Genomic DNA, 23723 nt, shown 5'->3' with positions numbered 1-23723 from the left:
GTCCACTGAGGACACTGAGGTTTTCCCAGGCAGACAGGGGCAGGTTGGAGTCCAGCTTCCCCCGCACCCCCCCCGCCCCGCCCCGCCCCCACCCCGGCTAGCAGCCATCCACTTCGGGAGCACTCACCTCCTTGAGGCTCTTTCCTCATGTGTGGAGTGAGGATGGGGCGGTGAGAACCAGTAGTAGCCACTGTGGACTGTGGGGATTTAACAGGGGGCCCATCTCAGTATTGAAGTCACTTGGGGCAAGTCACTTCATTTAAAGAGACAAGGCAACATAAGGCTCACTTCAGTGCTCAACTCACGACAGGAGGGGTGGGAAAAAGGTTGGAGTTGGCCAAACTTTCACAAGACCCCTAAATCCTATTTTCTTTTTCTTTTTTTTGGCCGTGCTCTTCGGCTTACAGGATCTTAATTCCCCGACCAGGGATCCAACCCGGGCCCTCGGCAGTGAAAGCGTGCAGTTCTAACCACTGGACCACCAGGGAATTTCCAAATCCTATCTATTTTGAGTGTGGCAGCGCTTGGGGCCTGCCAGCAGAGACGGAGTGGAGTGGGGTGACACACCAGGACCTGAGCCACGAGGAGTGCCCACCCGAAGCTGCCCAAACCCAGAGGTATGGCACACAACTGGTCACACGACTAACCCACAAACAAATAACTTTAATTTTTTTTTTTTAAGCAGGAGCTGGGCCTTGAGGGCCCCTGCGCCAGCCTTGCGCCACATTTATGATATAACCCATCACAGCTGGATTTAAAAAATACACAACAAATATATAATATACATTATAAAACCTAGGTTGGGTTTGGAGGTGGCCTGAGCGATATGCAAACTGTGAGGACCTTCAGGAAGCTCAGGGGTGGCCGGGCCGGGGGAGGAAGGGGCACAGTACTTCATACGAAACTCATAAATACCCACGGGCAGCGGGAGGACGGGGCTGGGGGCCGAGGAGTCTGGGTATTGAGAAGGGGCTGCCGGGGAAGGGTTAACCTTCAATCCCAGAACGGGGTGTGGGGAGCTGCTGCTCCAGGCCGGAGAGACTGAAGTGGGGAAAACAGAAGGGACAGGTGCCCCCCGAGGGTTCACCACCAGACGCAAGTCTTAGGCAAGAGAAAATGCCAAACTTTTCCGCTACCCCTTGTCCCTGGGCCAGTGGCCTGCCCAGGGGCTGGGGCTTCATCCTCCCACCTGACCCTCCAGCCTGCTTCAGGCCTGGGCCTGCCCATGGAAGCCTTCGCCCATCGGGAGGCTGCTGGGTGGCTCGGGACTGGACCTGGGTCAGGCAGCTCTGAGGGCCGCACAGGAGTCCCCCGTGCTCTGGAAGGAGGTGGTCTGTTCAGGCCCCCAATCCAGCCGGCTGGCCCCTCAGTGCAGACCCTCCCTTCTGCCCCCGTGGCCAGCCCCCACTCCAGGGAGGTAGCATAAACCTGGGCTCTAGGGACAGGCAGCGCCGGGGGAGGACTCCAACTCCACCCACCCCTCCCACAGGTCCCTCCACTGAGATAGCGAGCCCCACGCTTGCCGTGCAGGGTCTGAGGATGGCACAAGGCACTTGGGGGCCTGCACGAGGCCTGGCACACAGCAGGCGCACAGAAAGTGTGGGCTCCTCTTTCTTCTTCTCAACTTGACCCCAACTCAACACTCCCCTTCTGGGGCCTCTGCACTCCGGTTCCCTTGGTCTCCATTCTGCCCTCACCCGCCCATCACAGTCCCGTGAGGGGCCAGCGGCCATGGGTGCCTGGGCTCAAAGGTGTCCTCCCAGTCTTTCGAGGCTGGGCAGAGCTGGGTATGGTGGTCAGCGTAACCGCCAGGCTGCCCCACCGCTGAGCTCTCCTCTCTTCTCCCTCAGTTAAAGCGCAGAACAGTGGCAGGGAGTGTGTGTGCAGGGTAGATGGGGAGGCCTCCTGGGTCCTGGGCCTGAGGCCTGGCAGGTGGATGAGTCCTCAATCCTGGACCCCTAGGGGTGCCAGGCAGGTGTGTGGAGAAGATGCTCGTCCTGGATTGTGATGGTGGGGGCGGAGGGCACCCTAGTCTTTGACGAGTTTGTAGACGTGGTGCTGGGCCCCGTGCTCGCTGGTGGAGACTTCAAAGACGAAAGCAATGACGAGCAAGGTCTCCTGGGAGTCCCGGCTCGTGACCACCTGGGGGCCGGGTAGGAAGATGCGGGAGGTCAGGTGGCACAGGGCCATGGGGCGTGCGGGCTGAGCAGAGCCTTCTCCTTTCTGGGGCTCGGTCTCCTCCTCTGAGGAATGGGTCTGGCCACCCCTGCTTCGAGGCCCCTGTGCCTGGGGTGCTCCCATGACCCCCCCCGCCGCCCTCTCCCCCCGCCGCCTCCACACCTGCAGGATAGTGAAGTTCTCCAGGACGCTGTTCATCATGTACTTTTCGGGCAGGTGCTTGAGCTTGTGGATGAAGTTGATCATGTACTCGCACATGGGCGAGCGGTGGATGCGGTACACGAAGCGCCCGTTCTCCAGCCTGGCGTACTCGGTCTGCGGGAGCCGGGGTCAGGCGTCGCTCGGCTGGCCCGCCCCCAGCCCCTGCCCCCCGCCCCCTGGGCCCCCACTCACCTCCACCTTCTCCACCACCTGCTTGCCAAAGGAGCACACCTTGGTGGAGACGCTGATGGTCATGCTGTCGGCCGAGCTGTACTGGGAGCTGACCCCGTAGAAGGCGCCCGGGCCCTCCTGGATGGTGCTGTTGAGGTCGGCCTGGAGGAGGGGGTGGGGCGGCCTAAGGTGCTGTCCCAGGCCCAGGGAGGCGTCCCGCCCTGGGGCTGGGGGCATACATAGCCCACACAGTGCCCACAGGGCCGGGGAGAGGGGGTCGGTAGGGTAGGCCTGGGTGCATCGCACATCTGGGGGGACCCTTGGGAGCAGAGAGGGACCAGGGCAGCTCACCCAGAACTTGACGAGGAAGAAGGCGTTAGGGGGCCCCTTCTCATAGAGCTCCTTCAGGCCACCCTTCTTCTCCGGAAACTTGTCGTAGATCTGACGCACATCCACTGCCTCCAGGGGCGGGTCTGAGAAGGCGGGATTCGTCTGGCCGATGTGCACAAACAGGTGTTTGCTGTACTGTGGGGAGGGCCCAGTACAGGGTCAGGAGAGCTCGAGAGAGTGCAGGCCCAGGGGGAGCAGGGGGCTGCAAGGGAACAGACCTGCCCTATGGCCTCCCAACCCCGTGACCCTGAGCTGTGGCCCTGGACCGCACAGACCCTGCCCCACCCCCTACGTTACCGTGTCAGGGTCGCGCTGCACCTCCATGAAGGCGGAATATTCGAGGAGCCGCAGCCGGGAGGAGGCGATGGTGCGGTCCTGCCACACAGGCACAGAGGCAGCAGCTGAGGGGAGCGGGGCCAGGGGCTCATAACCTGGGAGGACGAGACGGACCCTCGTCTGCACGGGCGCGTGTGCGGCTACACACAGAGCCGCTCCCCACCCCCGCACAGAGCCTGTGTGCGAGCTGGAGAATGGTGCCCCTTTTGGACGGGAACACAGGCTGGATTTTGACTCCCCTGCCAGGTGTCCTTGTGCAGTGCACAGCCTGCAGCACCGTGTGTGGTGGCCCTAGTCATGTACATCAGTGGATTTTCCCTCATGTCACCATTAATGTGTGTCCAAACAGAAAATATAGACAAGTGAAAAACGTAAAAATAAAAATTACCCAGAATCCTAACTCCTAACGAAAGCAAAACTCTGAAGATTTCAGTGTATTTCCCTTGAAGGAATTATATATACATACACATATCAATGTGACACCTTTGGTGGTGTGTACTTGTAGCAGAGTTGTGGAAGCAACATTGTAAAAGGTAAGGGGGCTATTCCTGGCCTGTCCCAATCCCCTACAGATGCCAGCCACTCCTCCCTCCCAGCCCGCGCGCATGTACAGCGCGCGCACACACACATACAAGTCTGGCCCCAGCTCTTCTGAGCAGAGGTGCAGCTGCTGAGGGAGGGAGAGGTGGTGGCTGCCTTGTGCAGGGAACTTACTGCTGAGCGTCGGCGGCAGGGGTGGCTGGACGGGGTAGGCTGGCTGTGCAAAGGGCTTGATGCTGCAGACAGGAGCATGGGCTGGTTAGAGGGTCACCCCTTCCCCACTTTCCGCCTGGCCCAGTCACGTGGGTCTCATCTGGGATCCCACATAGGAAGCCACCAGGCCTTCCTGTGGAGGCCCAGAAATACATGCTGACCAGCTAACTCGTAAGCTTTTTGTTTTCTTCACGTCTTAACTTTATGAAGTCTGCCTGCATCTCACAACTGATGTGCACATTTAATGCAGCATTTCAAACCCACCCTGCAGAGCTGTTCATTAAAGTGAGGGCATGTCTTAGGAAGAAAGTCATCTTAGAGTTGAAGGAGCTGAGAATACTTGACTACCTGACTTGTTGAATGAAAGACTGACTCAGAGATTAACTGAGTGAAAAATAATTGTAAGATGGATGACAAGTGGTTGATGAATGAACAAACACATGAATGAACAGACAGATGCATTAGCTCTCTTAACTGGCACTCTCCAACCCTCTATTTTTGAACGAAGACTTTGCTCAGCTGCTGCTGGAACCCAGATGGGAGGGGAAGTCCAGAGTGGCTGCCAGGGGAAAGAAGAGGGTGTGGGAAGGAAATGCCACCATACTCACTCCTGAGAGGGTCCAGGCTGCTGTCCCAGGAGAGGGGGGCTGCTCCAGAACTGCAGAGATGGGAAGAAGCCCAGGGTCCCTCAGTATCCAGGACCCCAACCCCGGCCCACCCTAAAGGCACTCCTTCACCCCAGTCCCACTTCCCAGGACCCCTGTACCCGAGAGGAAGTGGAGAAGACGGCCTGGGGCAGAGGGGAGGGTGGGCTGAACTTGTTCTGTAGGACGCTGGCTGAGACAATCTGGGCAGAGGACATGGACGCCATGCTCTGGAGGGCTTTGTCCTTGGAGACCTGGTCCTGAGGAGGGGAGAAGCCTTGTGAGGCCCAGGCCAGGCCAGAGACAAGACAGGGGCTTGCCTCAGGGGCCTCCCCCCAGGCCCTGTCTCCTCCTAAGTGTACATCACCCCTCTGATCACAATCCACAATAAGAAATTATTTTACTCCATAACCCAGTATAAGCCAAAACAGTTCTCCTTATTTTGCTTATTTTGTGTGTCACGCACTCTCATATTTTCTGTTTCATCAGTGGTTCTCAAAGTATGGTCCACGGACCAGCAGCACCAGCATCACCTGGAAGCTTGTTAGAAATCGAATTCTCAGGCCCTAGCCCAGACCTACTGAATCTGAAACTCTGAGGGTGAGGCCGAGAAATCCGACTTCATAAGCCCTCCAGGTGATTCTGATGCATGCGAAAGTTTGAGAACCACTATAATCCATTTTTTCAAAGATTTATTATTTATTTATTTTTGTTTATTTTCGGCCACATCAGGTCTTTAGTTGTGGCACACAGGCTTCCCTCTAGTTGTGGCGCGCGGGTTTTCTCTTCTTTAGTTGTGGTGCATGGGCTCCAGAGCGTGTGCGCTCTGTAGTCGTGATGTGCGGGCTCCAGAGCGCGCGGGCTCTGTAATTTGTGGCACACGGGCTCTCTAGTTGAGGCGTGCGAGCTCAGTAGTTGTTGCGCGTGGGCTTAGTTGCCCCGCAGCATGTGGGATCTTAGTTCCCTGACCATGGATCGAACCCACGTCCCCTGCACTGTAAGGCAGATTCTTTACCACTGGACCACCAGGGAAGTCCCTATAATGCATTTTTTAAAAAATGCTGTTTGCAAGCCTATTACATTGATTTCACAATCCATAATTTGAAAATCCTATATTAGGTGCTCTCCCCTCCATTGCCCCCCACCCCCCGGGGAGGGGCAGTGCTACTTACCAGGTTCATGGCCTGTGGAAGAGAAGGAGAATGGATTAGAAGAGACACAGAGGAGGGCCAGATGGGATGGAGGGACATGTCATTTCATCATCCTCCTCTCAATGCCCACCTGGCTCTCAGTTCCTGAGAAGCGCAGGGAAGCTCAGAGGTAGCTGTGGACCCTCCCCCAGCCCCACTGCCACCTAGAGGGAGTGCGTGCCAGCTGGGGGTTCCCTGGAAAGGGTAGGATGAGGGCAGAGGGGCTGGAGATCCAGATGGTGGACCAAGCTGGGGCCCCTTGGGTCTGTCCACGTGTACTGCACTTTAGGCGTGGGGACTGGGGCGGGAGGCCCAGTCTGCTGGGCATTTGTGGGCAGGGAGAAGAAGATGCAGCCTACAGGGGCCTTGACCTGGGCCAGGGCCATGAACCCAAGGCTCTGAGATCCTCAGCCACAGAGCAGCCAGGATTGAGCGTCCAACAAGGAATGGCCATGCCCGCCAGTCCCCACCAGTGTCTCCTCCCTGCCCACCTGGAGTCCCCATGCAATTAGCAAGCAGCAGTTAGGAGGAAGGAGAAAAGGAAAATGGAGAAGAAGAGAGGTGGGCCTTAGTGGCCCCCAGGTGGTCTTCCTCTCCCTCGCTGTAGGGCTGGCTGTCCCCTTGGGTTCCTGCTTACTCTCCAGGGGCTCTGACCCTGTGTAGCCTGAAGTGGCAAATGGGCTTCTTCTGCTGCTTGTCTTTCTGAGACCCCCCTGCTGCCCCCCATAGCTCCTCAGCCCCTTCCCTGTCCCGGGCTGGGGTCAGAGAGCAGCATCAGGCCTGGGCAGGGCCAGGCCAAGTGGCAGGGAACCCCATACCTTCAGCTTGGACTGAATCTCCCGAGATTTCCGCCTGGCTAGAACCTGCAAGTGGCTAGAGACCTGTAGAGAGAGAGAGAGAGAGAAAGAGAAAAAGAACAGAAAGAACAGAAGAGGCAAGAACAGAGTTTCAGCCAGAAAAGAGGCACAGTGCGGCCAGAGAGCCAGCCAAGGCAGAGGCCTGAGCCGTGCAGAGAAAGTGGTAGAGGCGCCGTGAGTGAGAGGCCGAGGAAGGGCTGGAGGCCCCAGTCAGGCGCCCAACGTACCTTGATGCCAACCTGGTACTCCCGCACCTTCTTCCGAGCTAGAACCTGTATGTGGCTGGACACCTAGGGGCCGCCCCGCGCCCAGCCAGAGAGGAAAACACAGACAGTGAGGAGGCATAGCACAGGGTAGCCACGGGCAAGGAGCATCCCAGCCCTCATCTCTGGGACCAAATGTAAGAGGGGCAACCGTGGGGCCCCTGTGGGCAGACACACCTTGGCCCTGCCAATTCTGCCCTCTTTTGGCCCTGTCTTGATCAAGGGCCTACCGTGGCTTTCAGGAGCACCATGTACAGTTGTACAGGTTGTTCACTGCATAAGCGCACCTGGCCCAGTGAGGGCTAAAATCCAGCCCAAGCTCTGCTGGCCAAGCTATGTGCCCTGGTGCACGACTGCATCTAAAGTGGAGGAAGAGAGACCCAGGAATCCAAAATGGCATCAGTCATACCACTGAAGGAAGAGAAGCTCCTGGATGTCAAAATAGGGGAGCTGCCAAGCTGGATACTGACGCAGGATTTCACCCCTAAAGGCATTGCTGGAGCATTTCAAAGAGGTTACTACCAGTATTACAATAAGTATGTCAGTGTGAAGAAAGGGAGCTTCGCTGGGCTTTCTACGGTGCTGGCAGCTTACATGCTTTTCAACTACTGCTGTTCTTACAAGGAGTTCGAACACGAGTGGCCACGCAAGTACCACTGAAGAGGGCCCGGTGTGAAGGGCACACTCTGCATTCCTGACCTTTGCCCAGCAGCCCTGAATCCTTTCATATCCTAATTGAGAATTAACACCCAATAAAAGATGACTGGTAAACAACAGAGGAAGAGCATCTTTGTATTCTTCCAAAAAGGGGTGACTTTTTCTCACTGGTGTCCTCAGAGGAGACACTTTTTTTTCTAATTGGCATCACAGAGGCTAGCCATGGCCATAATGCTCCTGCTGGCCACCAGATTATACATCAAGCCCAAAATCCTTCACAAAAGGTCTCCCCTGTACCACTGCCTAAATCCTCCTGAGAACCCCACCAGCTTGCCGGCCTATGAAACCTGGCCTGGTCTGACTCCTGCAGCTTCCTCCCCCAGTACACATTCCTTCTCCTCGGACTAATACATGGCAGTGTACACTATCTCTATGCACACAGTATGTGCTTTTAACTGCATTTCTTCTCCAGCCCCTCCTCCCTGAAGCCTCCCTGTCCTGGCAGACCTGAGCTAGTCACGGTCTGGATGTGTGCACCCTGGGCTTGCACAACAGACCTTGGCATTGTCAAGGATCTGGCCCTCAGCCTCAGAGAACCTAAGTGTCACTGTTTTCCCCATGAAACAAGCGTGAGGGAACAGGTGGATCCTCTAAGCTGCTTCACACTTTCATTATCAGCAATTGCTGTTGGCTTTCTTTGCAAGTTGTTTTTATCTCCATAAAGAAACAGTTTCTTTTCTTTTTAATCATGGACTAAAAGTTACTATGTACGCGATGCTAGGCAGCCCCCTGCTGCTTGGTTAGAACCTAGGCGGGTGCTTCTCATGCCATCTCATGGTGCCTAGGATTCAGACCTATGTCTGGCAAGATTCCCGATCACTTCACGTCATGACAATAACTGACGTTTACCGAGCACAGCTACTATTGTTCCCAGCACTTTACATGTACCAACTCCTCTGACCTTTATAGCAATGCTAAGAAGTCGGTACTAATATTATTCCCAGTTTACAGATGATGAAACCAAAGCACAGAGAGGTTAAGCAACTTATCCAAGGTCACACAGATGAACCCAGGTGGCCTGACTCCACAGCCCACTTGGCCACCACCAATATACCCTTAGCCCAGAGAACTATCTCCAAATGGTCAACTCTGTGACAGCTGAAAGTCACATGGGACTTAATCCTAATGGAATATTTAGCTGCGTTTTCAATAAGGAGGCACTGTACTTGCTATTAATTGCTGTACGTAGTTGTAAAAAAAAATGAAAATGGCATTTTTTTTCAACAGAGAGTAAAATGAAAACAACCAAAAAACCGTGCATGTCAGCGGGCTGCTCTTTGCGACACATAAAGACATGCCTTGTTCTCACAACCATAGGAAGGAACCCCCTTTAAGGAGATATCAGACCTCAGAGTTCTAATACAGAATAAAGTTAGAGGAGTGCCACCCTTGCAAAATGATAAAGGCCAGAGGTTTTAAAAATCCTGAGCTTGCCGACAGCTCATTTGTAAAATGTTAACGTACAGCCAGCCTTCTCGGGATACCTGGCCAGGAGCAGGTATGATGCTGGACCCAGAATTAAGAGGCTCTGCTACCCTCCCTGGGCCTCGCTTAAAGATCCCTGGGCCCCTTCCAACTCTGACAAACAGGTTCCTATGAACATGTCTTTTGGGTGAAGCAGGACACGCTGGGACAGTGCCCTCCTCCTGTGCCTGGGATGGCTTTCTGTTTATAACTACAGTAATAATAATAGCAACAGCAGCGGCACATTCTTATACAAATACACTCTGTTCTACATATCAGCTATTGAATGGCTGAGGAACAGAGGCTGGAGATGAGGCACCCCCTCCCCGCAGGTATAGGAGCAAGGTATTTGAACCCCAGGGCTGATCAGCCAGTATTCCTCCTGTGGCCCCAGGCTCCAGGGAACTGGGCCCTTGTCTGTCCAGTTCCTCGCCGGATCCCTTGTACCGAGAACATAGCAGTAGCTCAATGATTTGCTAAGTCAATAAATGCTGTACATGAACTGGCCCAGGGAGAGTGGTTAATAAAGGCCTGAACAACGAGGGAGCATTTCTACTCCCGCATTGGGTGCGTGGACCCAGAACCTTCCTTTAAGACAGTGAGGATCTCGGGGGTGGGTGCAAGGCTCAAACCCCAACCAAAGAGGGAGGTTTGGGGGGCTGAGGGCCAGAGCTGGCCTCGGTTCTCCAGGTCCCTGCTTAGAGCCTGCCTCTCTCCCGCCACCCAATCATCTCCCAAATCACCAGTTTCTTCCGTCCCTACCACCACTACCCTCACCATTGCCGCTGCCCAGGCCACCGCTGCTGACCTAGGTCCCTGCCTTGGCCTGGTCCTCTCTATCCACTGCCTTGGGTGTTCCGGAGACAAGATGCCTTGACAGCTGCCACGTGCCACACCCTGATCTATTCCCTTCCAAGGCCCCCAGTTGCCCCCAGGAAAACCTGTCCCTCTGGCCTCCAGCTCAATCTCTCACAGCCCTCGGCTTTTCCCACCCCTCCCTCCACACACCACACTGCTAACGGAAGGCTCTTTCCTGCCCAGTGGGTTGAATCCTGGATCCACCACCTACCCGCAGAGTGACCTTAGGAAGTTACTTAACTTCCCTGTGCCTCGGTTTCCTCACCTGTAAAATGGAGATAATTACTGTACCTACTTCATAAGGTTGCTATGAGGACTAAATAAATTAATACAAAGTCAGCTCTGAATGGGCTTACAATTACTATTTGTATAGCCAACTTCCTCAGCCTGGAAGAATCCTCTCCCTTTTTCCTGCCTGGCTAAATCCTCTTCCTTCTTAAAAATACATCTTGAGTGTCATCTCCTCCAGGAAGCCTTCCTAGCCCTCCCCCCTCCCTTCCCCTCCCTGGTCCGGGTTCAATGCTTGTCTGACAGTACATGCTCCGATCTCAGCCATGCTGCCCTGCTCTGCCCTCACCTGTCCAACTGCCTGTCTCCCTGACTGGTCAGCGAGCCACTCAGGGCAGTGACATGCAGCTGCCACAGTTGCCCACTGGGGTGTATCTGTGGTCGCTGGATCACAGGTCTGGGACGGGGGTCAGAAAGGACAGTGGGGACTTCCCTGGCGGTGCAGTGGTGAAGACTCCTCGCTCCCAATGCAGGTGGCATGGGTTCAAGCCCCGGTCAGGGAGCTAGGGGAGTGGGTTGGGCAAGGGGGCAGCTCTGAGGAGGCAGGCAGGGCAATGGGACAGCTCGGCCTGGGAGGGACTGACAGAGGCAGGGGAGAGAGTGTGTGCGGGCAGAGGGGTCGCAGCATAAATTATCTTTTACCTGTTTTCTTGTCCGAGTCTTTCCCGTCCTCAATTTAATATACCGTGCGATCAACTCATTTCGGCCTAGATTGGGGTGAGAGGAAAAAATGGGGAGTGGTCAAAGGGGACCCCTGGTGGCTGGAGACCCCCCCACCAGCTGGAAATACACCAGGCCCCTCCCACACATGCTGCTCTTGTTTTCTCTCCCCACTCTCTTCGCTCCACCCCACCTAAGGGGCACAAGCGGGGTGGGTGAAGGATGGTGGGTAAGTCCCAGAGCTCCCCCCACCGCCTCCAGGACCTGGGGGGCTGCTGTTGGGGGAGGGGCAGCAGAGCAGGAGGTGGAACAATGTCAGGCGGCTTGACAGGTTTCCCTGCGAGACAGACAGGGGCAGGTGTGGCCGAAGGGCTGCAGGACAGCTGGGCCCCTCACTCCCAGCCGCCCGCAGTGCTTCCTTCCTCTCCGTGCTGTCACCAGCTCCAAACCTCCGAGGGTAAGGGCTCGTGTGTGTGTGTGTGTGTGTGTGTGTGTGTGTGTGTGTGTGTGTGAGAGAGAGAGAGAGAGAGAGCGCGCGAGAAAAAGAGAGAGAGAGAGAGAGATGTCTGGGCATGCATACCTGTGTGTGTCTGTAAGAACTCTGGCCTGGATTCCTGTCCTAGCTGTCCTTGCCACCAGGAGACCCTGGACAAGTCCCTGCCCTTCTCTGGTGAAACGGGCAGGAAGGACCAGATGGTCTCCAACACGTCTCCTACACTGACAGCCTGGGTCAAGATGTGTCACTGAGCATGTCACTGTGTCCTTGAACCTGTCACCCCCATGTCACTGGTTACCAGTGTCTGTCCCTCCCTGTGAGAGAGTGCAGCCCATCAAACTTGGGGTGGGGGGCTCTGCTCAGCACCAGGGACCCTCTGGGGGCCCAGAGGCTGGCCAGCATCCAGGGGGCTTGGCCCTTTAAAGGGGGTGCTTGGGACGCACAGTGAAGCATGTGTTAGCATCCTCAGCGTGTAGGCTTCTTACCCCCAAATTCAGGCCCCCTGCCCCCCAACCCCATAGCCTCCCCAGAAGGACCACATTCTCCAGATTCCTCTTCCATGACGGAACTGGCCCCACAGCTCCTCCCTTCCTGCCTGCCCCTCTCCACCCCACTCCCTCCGCCCTGTCTAAAAATACCCTGTGGGGCTGCCCCAGCCGTCTGGGAGGGAGCAGTGGGGGCAGGCGGCCCCCGCCCTATGGAAGGCGCCCTGGAACATCTGCCTGCCCCGTGAGTGGGGCTCTGGGGCTGGGGGTGGGCGTGGCACGGTTGTGGGGCAGGGGACACGGGGCAGCCCAGCCGGTGCTGGACACTGGGAGGGGACAGGCTGAGGGCCTGCCTCACCCAGCCATAGGCTGTCGGGGCGGGTTGGAGGGAGCTGGCAAGGAGTCAGGCCCCAAAGGGTTGAGTTATCCCAAAAATGCAGCCCTGGGAGAGCCCTCTCAGGGCTGGACCAGGGTGGATGCTCCCTTCTGGAGGCAGGAGGTGGGCAAGGTGGCAAAGAGAGGGGCCAGGAGAGCAGCAGACTTGGGAGGGGGTGTGAGGAGTGAGGGAGTCCCCTTGTCTCTCCAGCGCCCTTCCCCACGCAAGCTCTGTCACACTGTGGGCCTCCCCGCAGTGTGAAGCAGCCCCCTCTCCACGCCTCCTGTTCTCTGGAGGGAACTCGCCAGTGGGAAACACTGTTCTCTGCTGGGATCCCACCCCAGGTCTCACCCCTCGGGCTCCCCCACGTCCTCCCAGGAGAGGGACCCTCTCCTGGGCCCAGCCTGGAACACACCGGATTGACCCAGTTTCCCGGGCCCACTGAGTCACCCCGAAACCTCCAGGCTGGCCGGGGCGAGGAGAGGAGGGGCAGTCGGGGGTGGGCTGGGGGGGCGGGGGTGGGGTGGCGTGTGGGCTGCGCTCAGGTGGAGGGGGCAAACCTGGCCTGTTTATGAGGAGGATCCAGACACACAGGCTTGCACGCCCAGACCCGCCCGCCCTCAGAGGGCTGGCGGCCTCCGGGACTTCGCCAAACCGGTTGGGTGAGGGGGCAGAGAGCAGAGGGAGGGGTGAGGAGGGCTGGACCGCCTCCCCAAGTCCAGTCCAGGGTCCCTGTGCCTCCCCACACGCACCGTACATCTTGCCCTCGTCCGACAGGATGATCTTGCGACGGCCGCAGGGTGGGTAGATGGCCAGGGCCTCCTGGAAGCTCTGCTCGATGTCCGGGCTCCACACGCCCTCCGCATCGTTGTCCAGCCCCTTGTCCAGGCCCTCGGGCCCATCCTCCCGGGCCTCCCCGGGGCTGCTGCTGGCATTCCAGCTGTTGGACGCTATTGTGCTGGTTGCTCTGGGCTCTGGGCTCTGGGCCTGAGCCCACTGGGCAGCCTGAGCCTGGGGGGCAGACGCAGAGGGGTTAGGGCAGGGTCCTCCCAGACCACAGCAATCTCCACCCCTGGGGCAGGTGCTCCAGGGTTGGGTGGAGGCAACCAGAGGTTATGTTTAGTCAGTGCTGTGTGACCTTGGATGAGTTACTTCACCTCTCTGAGCCTCAGTCCTGTAAAACGAAGGAAAGGTCTCCTTTGAGGTTGTGAGGGTTAAAATGAAATGAGATCAGACAAAGTGCCAACCATGATGCCTGGTGGTGATCAACAGTAACAATGCCTTATACCTACACAGTACTTTTGTGGGGAAAAAGTACTTTCATATTTATTCAATCCTCAAAACTAAGGCAGGGAGGGCAAGGAGTGATGCCCATTATTCAGATGAGGCAAACAGGCTCACAAGGCCATGCAGCTGCCAAAGGCACCATGATGGGCAGAGAGAAGGACCACGAGGGGCAGGGCCCAGGGCTTCTACGGCTCTCAGAGGGGCTCCTTGGCTCTCGCTCTGCCAGCTCCTCCTCCTTGTCATCTGGATCCCCAACCAGGGACCCCCACCCCTCATTCTCCCCCCCAGCATCAGTGCAATCCTGCCAAAGACCCGCTGTGGTCTGAGGAGGGTCCCAGACCCAGGAAGGGTACAGTTGTGCCTTCCCCAAAAGATTACTCATGAGAACCCTGCCAAGGAACCTAAACGCAGGGCAGGAACTGCCCCAGGAATCATGAGACGGGAGCGACACTGGCTGGTAAGGGAGCAGCTGAGAAGGTGCCTGGCCGACAGCCTTGCTCAACCCCACCCACTCCTCCATCCCACTTCCTGTTCCTGCACCTCCCGGCCCCACAGCAGCCCATAAACCACCCACATGCTGGCCCCTGCCCTGGCCCACATCGTGGATGGGCCAGGGCTCTGTAAACTCTGAGTTCCCTGCACACTCCAGGCTGGGTTATTAAAGCAGATCACACCCAGACAGTCCCCCAACACACACAGCTCTAAGGCTCACCCCCCGGCTCCCTTCAGCCTCAGAACCACATGTCCAAGGTGTATCAGGGTCCTGGGAGCCCCAGAGCCCCAGATGGCTAGACCCCAGGACTTTGCTCTGGGCTGTAGGGAAAGGGGGGCGCAGGGTGGAGAGTGGGAGACCCCATCAGAAGCTGGGGAAGAGACTTCTTTCCCCTCAAACAAGAATTCCAGGTCTTGTCAAGTGGGTGGGGATTTTCCCTGTGGGGGCCACCTCTTTGCTTTGGAAGGCTTGAAGGCAGTTGCTAGTGGCATGGGATGGGGAGGGCCTGGGGGCCTGAATGTCAGATGGATATAGAGTTTACATTTAACTCTACTACGAATGACAGCACCTGCATACGGCAGGCCCTAGTCTGGGACTTTATACACATTGACTCATTTAATCCTCACAATCACCTATGAGGTAGATACTATTATTGCTTCTACTTTACAGATGAGGAAACCAAAGAACAGAGGGGTTAAGCAATTTGCCCAAGGACACACAGCTGGTAAGTGCTAGAGCTGGGTTCTGAACACAGGCAATCTAGCTTCAGTCTCTTAACCAAGGTAAGAAGCCCCACCATCTGCAGAGGGAAAGGAGGCCCAGCATGGGTTGTCATGGGTTGTCATGGCAACCACCTGAGAATGCCCAGTGGGGTCCAGACCACAGGGTCCCCCCCAGCACAGGTGGCTGGAGCAACTTCAAGGACCCCCAGACCGCTGTAACCCTTCCTGTGAGGCCTCCAAGACCACCACACCAGAGGGCAGCCAGGAAGAGAGGAAGCCATGCTCCTGACGGGTCAGAGGGGCCACACCCCTCTGCTCACTCCCGCAAGCTGTATTCTCATCCCCATCCCCTCCTCAACCCCTTGAAGGCAAGTTCTTGTAATAAGAGTGGGGGGGAGGGGTGGGATGCCGGGGGACACAGCGGCGCCTACACTGAGCTAGCTGGGAGGCAAGCCACCGCCCCACCCCAGTGCCCCAAGTCTGACAGTGCCACAGGCAGCGTTAGAGGGGAGGCAGAAGAGGGACTACAATGAGCTAAGACCCCTCCCAACAGAGTCCTCAATCCATTTCCCCCAAAATCTTTTCCTGAGGCCTCCCTCAGAGCAGCAGGGGCCTGGCGCATGGGGGGCCCTGGCAGCCCCAGACTTTTCAAAGCAACTTTCTTGCCTCCCCCAAGTCTGTGCCCGCCTCCCCTCATCCAGGGAGTGGCCCCCCCTTCTCGGGGTGATGTCAGCCCCGCCCCGCCCCCCGCAGGAGCACTGTGGCCAAATATGGCGAACACAGCAGTGCTTGGGAGCTGGGACAGACTGGGGGGGCGGGGCGGCGGCCCCTGGCTGGGACTGCTGGCAGCTGGTGAGGGGGAGGGGAGCCCAGGGGGCGGCCACAAGGACAAGTCAAGGAGAGAAGCAGGACCACCGTCCCTTCCGCTGGCTCACAGGCACATGCTAGACTCACTTTCCAGGAACACCCCTGCGGGGAGAGGCACCCACACAGGGGTCCGCAGGTGACCCCCACCCCACAGAGCAATGCACTGGAGCACGTGTGTGCAGTACGCTGCATGGGTGCGCGAGCGGACACCCCAATAAGAATGTTTGTACCCCCAGACCGAGGCATACGCGTGGGCAATGGCAGGCGGGCAGCTGAGCCCCGCTGGGGGCTGAACTGGGGTCTCTGTCCTACCGCATCACTCAGGAGCAGGTCAGTGCAAGGAGTCTGCACTGGCTGCTCTGGCTTTCCCAGAGTTACTGCTGTGGGATGAGGACAGAGGTGAGAGCAGGCCACCCTCCTCTCCTTAGACCCCAAACCACTGGGACTCAGGCTGGGGGCAGGGAGGAGGCTATGGGTTCCTCAGCCAGCTGCAGGGCTGGACTGAGGCCAATGTGGGACTCAGGCATGGTGGAGGGGGCTGCCTGGGGTCAGAGGGCAGGCCCCAGGGGAAGGCAGCCCCAGCCCAGCATTGGGTCTTATCTGCCCTTTACAGAGTGGGGTTGACAGGGGTGGCAGCCCCCCAGCTGCTCGTTGACACTGTCCCAGGTGTCTAGAACCTCTGCGTTGCTGGGCTGCACAACCAGGAGGGGTGGGAGAAGGGGGAGAAAGACCCAAGTGAGAGGCAAAGAGGGTGGAGCTTGGGATAGACAGGAGAGGAAGGGGGACACAGTGTGGGCAAGTCTGGGGGTGGGTGAAGAGAGCAGGAGACAGACAAGAAAACAGACAAAAGAGACAGGACAGTCACAGAGTGAGAGACAAAATAAAGAGACCTAGAGAGGGGATCTTGGAGTGAGACCCAGAGGGAGAGACAGAGATCCAGAGAGAGACAGACATACGGAACAGGTAGAGTGCTGGAGAGAGTGAGAACCACAGACATTGGGGGGAGTGAGGAGAGAGTGAGGGAGAGAGTCACTATGACCAACAGAGACAGAAAGACAGAGACCAAGATGGAGGAGATGGAGACACACAGATGAAGGGGGTAAATCACTAAACTCAGACACAGTCAGGCAGTGAGGGAGGGGAAAACCAGATGGTGGTGAGAGAGAAAAAGAAAGAGAGCGAGCGAGCGAGCGAGCCAAGGACAGAAAGACTCAGAGGCTGCGGCAGACCTCGGGGGAAGGAGTGACCAGGGGAGCCACTGCTGGGGGCTGGGGGCTGGTTTCAGCCACAACAGGGCCACATGCAGGACATCCCCACTCCTGGCCCATCTGCTCCCCAGCCCTCCTCTCGGACCACCTCCCATCTCCCTGGTATTGCACAGCCCAAGGACCTCCTGTGTTCTCGCTCTAACTTTACTCTCAATCTGACCAGCACACACCCGCTTCCCCTCTCCCAGGGCCTTCTGAGGTCAGAAGGTGCCTCTGGGTGGTGGCCGGGTAGGAGATAGGAGGCTGGGTGAGCAGGCCTCAGGGTCCTGAGGGAGATAAGGGGCACCTTGCTGCCCACTCCCCACCCTGGGGCCAGACCTGCTGGAATAACTGGCTGAACAGCTCCAGGGGTGGAGGCCAGCGCAGGGGCTGCTGCAGAGACCCTAGGTCCTCACCCCCCAAGGCCCCCGCAGCCTCCAGACCACCCAGCCCTCTACCGCCTTTCAAGTAGGGGGAGGGATGGGCTTGAAACCTGGGCTCCCCCAGAGCTTCTGCCTGGTGGGGGATGAAGAAAAGGCAAGTCCAGGCAGGTGTCTGCACCCGGCGCCCCTCCCCCGGCACCAGCCCCGCGGGGAGGTCGGACTGAGCCCGGTGACTGTGCTGCATCTAGCGGGCAGCAGTTGTCCACTCTTGCAGGACTTCAGCCCTCAGAGTGCTCTCACTTTGAGTGAGAACATCACTCAAAGTGTGGGAAGATTAGTGAAACCAGCAGTTTCATCCGGAATGCCCTGCCCCCAAACCTGGGCTGGGCTGGCCAGCCAGGGGGGCGAGGATGGGGCAGGCGGTAGATGAGGGCTAAGGGAGCCTCCCCGCCTCCTCCGCTTTTCCCTCCTTCCTCCCCACCCACCCCCACAGCGGGCCAGCTGTTCTCCAGCTGCCAGAGGCTCCCACCCTAGAACTGGCCGTGCTCTGGTTGGGATGGGAGAGCAGGGCAGGCGGGATGGGGATGGTGTCTGCCTCCCCCACCTGCAGGCCAAGGACCCCTGAGGGACCCTGCCAAGTGACCACACCCTGCCAGGCTGGAGATGGAGTACCCTCCTCCCTGGAGCAGGGTGGAGATTTTTACAGGAGGAAGCAATTTGCAGAACCCACTAGGAGGGAGGTGAAGGGGGGCTTCCCAGCCCTCCCCAGCTTACTAATGTGCTTCCAATTTGGGAATCCAGTCTCTGCACCCACCCACCCCCTCTCCTAGGGCGCGGGCTCCTCGGGGAGCAGATGGGGCAGGGTAGCCCCCCAGGCTTCCCTCTCCAAGGCTCATCCTCACTGTCACCCCTGCTTCCAGCAGTGTAGGAGGGAGGGAGGGAGGGAGGGAGGGAAGAGACTCAGAGCCCTCAAACCTCCTGCAGGAAGAAGGGGCCCACTTCCCACACCTCCCTTCACCCCCACTCTGAGACTGTCCTGTCTCATCTCATCCCACTCCAGGAAGGCCAGGGATCCAAGCTGGAGGGGGCGGGGATGCAGCCAAGGGGTGAAACTGGGTTTCACAGCTCTCAGTGAACATGTCAGAGGGCCCCTTGGACTCTGGATCACCCACTGAGCTGCCACTAGTCCCTCAGTCAGTTGCCTCCTCAGGAAGGTCACAATGTCAATGTCGTCTATAAACACACAGGCTTTCCCTGGGCGTCTCCTCTCTATCAAACGCACACACTCCTCTTCACAGCTACTGTCCTGCACATTCACTGTTACCTGCATCTCCCTTATTTCTTTTTCTTAACTTCTTTTATTGTGATAAAACATACGTAATAAAAAATGTACCATTTTAATCGTTTTTAAGTGCACACTTCAGCGGCATTAAGTACATTCTTTCTTTCTTTCTTGTATTTTTTTTGGCCATGTTGACAGCACGTGGGATCTTAGTTCCCCGACCAGGGATCAAACCCGTGCCCCCTGCACTGGAAATGCGGAATCTTAACTGCTGGACCACCAGGGAAGTCCCATTCTTTCTTTGTTTTCAACAGTTTTCTTTCTGTGGTCCTCCATGTAGACACCACATGCATTGGGGTCACAGTCCCCCAAATTCATCATACATGGCATCCCACGCCATATATGCCACAGTCCTGAAGGATGTCACCCCCACTCCCCCACAGTCGCAAATCATCTCAGATGTGACCACCCACAGAGTCGGTCTCAGTCACACCCCACAAACAGCACCGTCCCTCCATGTGCGGAGTTTCTTTCTCGTGCTCAGTCTCACCCACACGCCTGATTTCACACTCAGCTGTTGCCACAGCTTCTCAGCACACGCCTGCTGCACTGGGTGTAGTCCGCCGTGTCACAACGGTTTCCCCCTTACACACACATGTACACCATGTTGTGACTTTTCTCATACGTGGTGTCATATATAGTCATACACAGACCATCAGAGTTTCTACAAACCCAAGGTCATCTCATTTGCTGTTCACACTGCGCCATACATAGGCATGCAACAGCAACATACGTCACACAGAGTGTCACTCATTCTGCTTCTGACACACACAGCATCACACAATCGCAGTGTCCCTCACACACCTGGGGCATCGGAATCCCATCCAGACACGAGTGTGAGCTCACACCGCTAGTCAAGCAGACGGTGTCTTTCATAAATGTACCCCATGTGATGGCCCCTCACACACATAGGTCCCCCATACAGCCACACACACACACACAGCGTCAGCCACACACTAAGAACATCATTCATAGTTTCCCTCCTGTACCTGCAGTGTCAGTCACACAGAGAATATCATAGCTTCTCTCACACGTGAATGTTACCAAGTCACAATATTGCATACAGTTGCTCTCACATGCAGTCACACACACAAACTGGTTTTAACCAGTTCCCCCCACCTGCATCCACCCCCCCAGCATCACCCACACAGAGTGTCCCACTCGGCTTCTCTCTCACACACATCCAGCGGCACACACAGTGGCACTCTCGTTTCCCTCTATCACTTCCTGTCCTGTCGGGCCTGGCAGGGAGCACAGGAAGCAATCAGCACTCTAGGAAACCTCAGGGGCCGAGGCTTTGGGATTTGTAGAGCGACAGAATTCTCTGGCTCCTGCCCCCAGTCCCCTGTGGGACCCTGAGCGGACCCGCAGAGCCCGCTCCCCGCCAGAGTCCTCCCTGGAGGGGCAGGGCCTCTCCTGCAGACCACCCTAGGCTGGCACACCAGAGGGGAGGGGAGGGCAGGGCGAGGCCACGGGGGACAGGGCCTCCACCCCAGCTCTGAGCAGAGGAGCTCCTGCCATGGCCCCAGGGCGGCCCCAGAGGGAGACCTGGACCCTCAAGGCCACCCCTCAGACCCCACAGCTCCTGCAGTGCCCACGTGGGAAGCAGAGACTGCGACCTCCTGGCCACCTCCACAGAAAGCTGCAGCACTGGGAGCCCTCTTGGCTCCCTGGAGCCTGGCACCACCAGCTCCCTCCCCCACTGTCCTCCCTGTCAGCTGGCCCCTAGGCACCTCTCCCTTCCTGAGCGAGGAGGTGGACAGGGCTGGGAGCTTTCACTCTCTTCCAACTTCCACCCTGAGCCCCTAGAGGCGTCTGGGAGAGGGGTCGGCCATCCAGGCGGCCTCTGAACACCATTTACCCTGCCCCGCCTTGCCAGACCCCACTGCCACCTCCCAGGGCAGTTCCCTGGACTCCACCGGCCTCCCTCTCCCCTGACACCTGCTGTCTGTAACCTTTTCAGCCACTCTCACCTGCTTAGCTGCCCTCAGTCACCCCCTGGTTAGCCCTCACCTTCTTCTTAGACCACTGGGTCACCCACTCACCTCTCCAGGCCCCACCAGGTTCAGGTTCCACGATGGGAAGAGAGGGAAGGCTGATTGATTAGGAGACAGAGACTCCGAGAGAAGCTCAGAGAAAAGGGACCTGAGAAGTCATGGATTCCAAACAGGGAAACTGAGGCCCACCAGGATGACACAACTGGTTAAAGGCCCAGCTGGGGCCAGATCTCTTAATTTCTTGACCTCCTCTGTTTGAGAGGTCTCCTTCTTGTTTTAATATTTACCCAACTGTCAGAATGTACCAAGGTGAGGGTGGGAGCAGGGCCCAACACACACACACACACAGGGTAGGAGCAGGGCTCAGGACACACACACACACACACACACACACCCCTGTCACACACACACACCCCTGTCACACACACACACACACACCCCTGTCACACACACACACCCCTGTCACACACACACACCCCTGTCACACACACACACACACACACCTGTCCTGCCAATCACTGACCATCCTACTCAGCCATTCCCTTGCTCAAATGCGCTAATTAGCATTAATTATTGTTCCTCCCTGGGGGGATGGTGGTGGGGGAAGGCCCACAAGGTTGAGACTCCCATTGGATCCCAGCCTCTCTCTGAGGAGGGGGCATCCAGGGCCACTGAAGGCACTGTCACCATATAGCCTAGTCCTAGAAAATACATCTGTTTATCTCCTAGGGATCTAGAAAGACCACAGAACGTGGTTCTGTGGTGGCATTGCTTGGGGGAGGTCTTGGAAAAGGAGCTACAAGAATCTGGAAGGGAGGAATACCTAATTCCCCCAAATCTCTAACTTTTGGCAACTTTAGATTTCCCTCCTTACCCCAGGCTGCCCCCAGCATTCTGGCCAAGGAGGCGCCCTGGCCCCCTGCACTGGGGTGGAACATGTGGACACAGAATCAGCTGCAGGAGGCCGGATATACAGAGGCGCCGTGGGCTCGCACCAGCCCCTCTGAGCTGTGTCCAGCCCCCATCCCCACCCCCTGCTCTCCTGGGCTACAAGTCCAGGCCTGACCTGGTTCTGCCTCTACCTGGAGCGAGTAAAGACACAGAAGGAGGTGCCCCCTGAGAAGCCCTACACCAGCGCCTCATTCCCCCTTGTTCAGAAAGAATCTCTCAGCCCTGGATCAGGGCCCCTCTCCTGGAAAGGTGACACAGTGGGGTCTCCATGACACTGCCGTGCGGCCTGGCTAAGCTGGAAACCAGAAGCAGACAGGCACTCCCGGCCTTCCTTCCCCAGGCAGGAGTAAGGGGCATGACAGACAATGGTGGGGGTGGTGTTGGGGGGTTAGGGTTAGAGGAGACAAGCGGCCTTCAAACCCTCTAAAGTCTAAACAAGGGCTCTGAGGAAGCGTGGCGAAGAGAAGGCCCCAAATCCAGCCCCCTTTAGAGCCAGGCTCACAGAGCTCAGGGCTGGAACTCCGAAAACTCCACCCCGACGCAGGCGGCAGACTGGAGGGAACTTAAGCTCCTGCCCCTCAGGGGGCACACGCCCGGGGCGCGCAGCTTTGCTGCCGGACACCCTCCACGATCCGGCACGGCTGCGGGCACCGCGCGCAGGAGCCGGCCTGGGCGCCGGGAGGCCGGGCCCGAGGCCTGCGTGGAGCTGGGGCCCAGCGGACTCCGAGAGAGCGCCAGCTGGGAGTCCAAAGGGCGGCGGGGCCCGGGACTGGGAGCTCCCCGGTGGCAGGCCCCCCAGACCGTGCGGGCCCCCAGACCCCGACCTCGACACCCCAAAGGCGGACGTTGGGCCAGGCGATGGCACCGGAGCCAAGCTCCCGTCTCCCCGACCTCCCCCGAACAACTCGTCCGGGTCGCGGGGGGGTGGGATGGGGGTGGGGTGGGAGGGGTGGGCGGGGCTTCCCGGAGGGCTTCCCCCCCTTTCCTCTAAACTTCCCGGCACCCAGATCCGGGGCTCCGGCTCAGGCTGGACAATAGCTCTGGGAACCAGCCCCCCTCGAGTGCCCCCCCAACCCAGAACCAACCAACCAAACCACCTCTCCCAGCAGGGCCTCCTCCCGGCGTCCGCCAGGCTTACCTGGTCCGATCTCGCGGGGGCGCTCCGGCCGGGCGGCTCCGCCGGGCCCGAGGGAGCGAAGAGGGGGGCCGAGGAAGGGGGGTCTTGGGGAGGGGGCTGACCGGAATGTGCGGAATGAGCCGGGCTGGAGCGGGAGGCGCCGGGCGCGGAGGAGGGAGCGAGCGGGACGGAAAGTTTGTGTTGAGGAGCCGGGACTGGGGGTGGGGGCTGCGGGGAAGGAGGGGGCGGGGCGCGCAGGGGGGCGGGCACCAGCCTGGAGGGGCGGGGCCGCGCAGGGCCGCCCCCGACCGCGCTTGGGCTGCCCACCCTGACGCTTCGGGACCCCAGGCGACCCCCGGCCTCTCCGCGCCTGGGCGCCCCGTTCCTCGCCTGCCGGAGCGGCGCTCTTAACCTCCCTTGCCCTACCCTACCTCCCCAGTCCCCCGCCGGAATTTGGGGCTCCGGCCTGGGCGGGGCCGAGGGCGGAGCTCCCACCTCGGGGGCAGGACTCCCGTCGGTGCAGGGGCCCGGGTGCCGCGTCACTAGGAGCCCGGCGGAGCCGGGGCGCACGGTCTTCGGGTCTCCCTACCCCCTACCCGAGTCCCGAACGGCCGAGGCGGAGCGCCTTCTCCCGACTGAGGGCCCGCCCCCTTACTCCTCGGGCCCCAGGCCCGGCCCCGCCCTGGAGGCTGCGCCCGCCCTGCCCGGACCCGGTTTGTCTGGTTCTCCCCGAGAGGCTTGTTTCTCGAATTTCTCCCTTTCCCCCTCTTCCCGGACCTCCGGGGCCCTCCCTCTCGGCCCGGCTCCCCGGGGCCCCCGCGGGGGGCGTCTCGACATCGCGAGCCAGCCGAGTTTCGGTAGGACCCACGATGGGCGCGTGGGAGGGGACGCGGGAGCGCCCGGGGCCTGAGCGGGGTGGGGGGTGGGGAAGGGAGGCCTCCAGCCCGCCCTCCGGACCTCTCCCGCGCTCCGGACCCCTCCCGCCGCCTT

General features: G+C 58.5%; 1 protein-coding gene and 1 pseudogene across 5 annotated transcripts; one reads left to right on the top strand and one right to left on the bottom strand.

Moving 5' to 3' along the window:
• Positions 1 to 643: 643 nt before the first annotated feature.
• Positions 644 to 23360, bottom strand: TEAD3 (TEA domain transcription factor 3). 5 transcript variants are annotated; one of them, XM_067753220.1, is made up of 13 exons: positions 22755 to 22973; positions 13080 to 13338; positions 10953 to 11017; positions 6682 to 6744; positions 5846 to 5857; positions 4796 to 4933; positions 4638 to 4687; positions 3991 to 4052; positions 3238 to 3371; positions 2902 to 3075; positions 2572 to 2712; positions 2341 to 2493; positions 644 to 2142 (listed from the first exon to the last, which is right to left on the bottom strand). In XM_067753220.1, exons 2-13 carry the CDS (start codon positions 13084 to 13086, stop codon positions 2029 to 2031), a joined length of 1113 nt encoding a protein of 370 aa, XP_067609321.1. In that variant the 5' UTR covers positions 13087 to 13338; positions 22755 to 22973; the 3' UTR covers positions 644 to 2028. The 5 variants fall into 5 exon arrangements, with proteins under 5 accessions (XP_067609321.1, XP_067609320.1, XP_067609319.1 ...); XM_067753219.1 differs by lacking the exon at positions 6682 to 6744 and adding an exon at positions 6948 to 7010 and having other exon boundaries at positions 22755 to 22972; XM_067753218.1 differs by lacking the exons at positions 6682 to 6744; positions 22755 to 22973 and adding exons at positions 6948 to 7010; positions 23229 to 23360 and having other exon boundaries at positions 2572 to 3075.
• On the top strand, positions 6661 to 7682 carry LOC137232075 (ATP synthase subunit f, mitochondrial pseudogene; annotated as a pseudogene).
• Positions 23361 to 23723: the final 363 nt, after the last annotated feature.

This window comes from Pseudorca crassidens, chromosome 10 (assembly GCF_039906515.1).
Source record: "Pseudorca crassidens isolate mPseCra1 chromosome 10, mPseCra1.hap1, whole genome shotgun sequence".
Taxonomy (NCBI): Eukaryota; Metazoa; Chordata; class Mammalia; order Artiodactyla; family Delphinidae; genus Pseudorca; species Pseudorca crassidens.
Note: the sequence above shows the minus strand (reverse complement) of the source record. Positions and strands in the feature narration are given on the sequence as shown.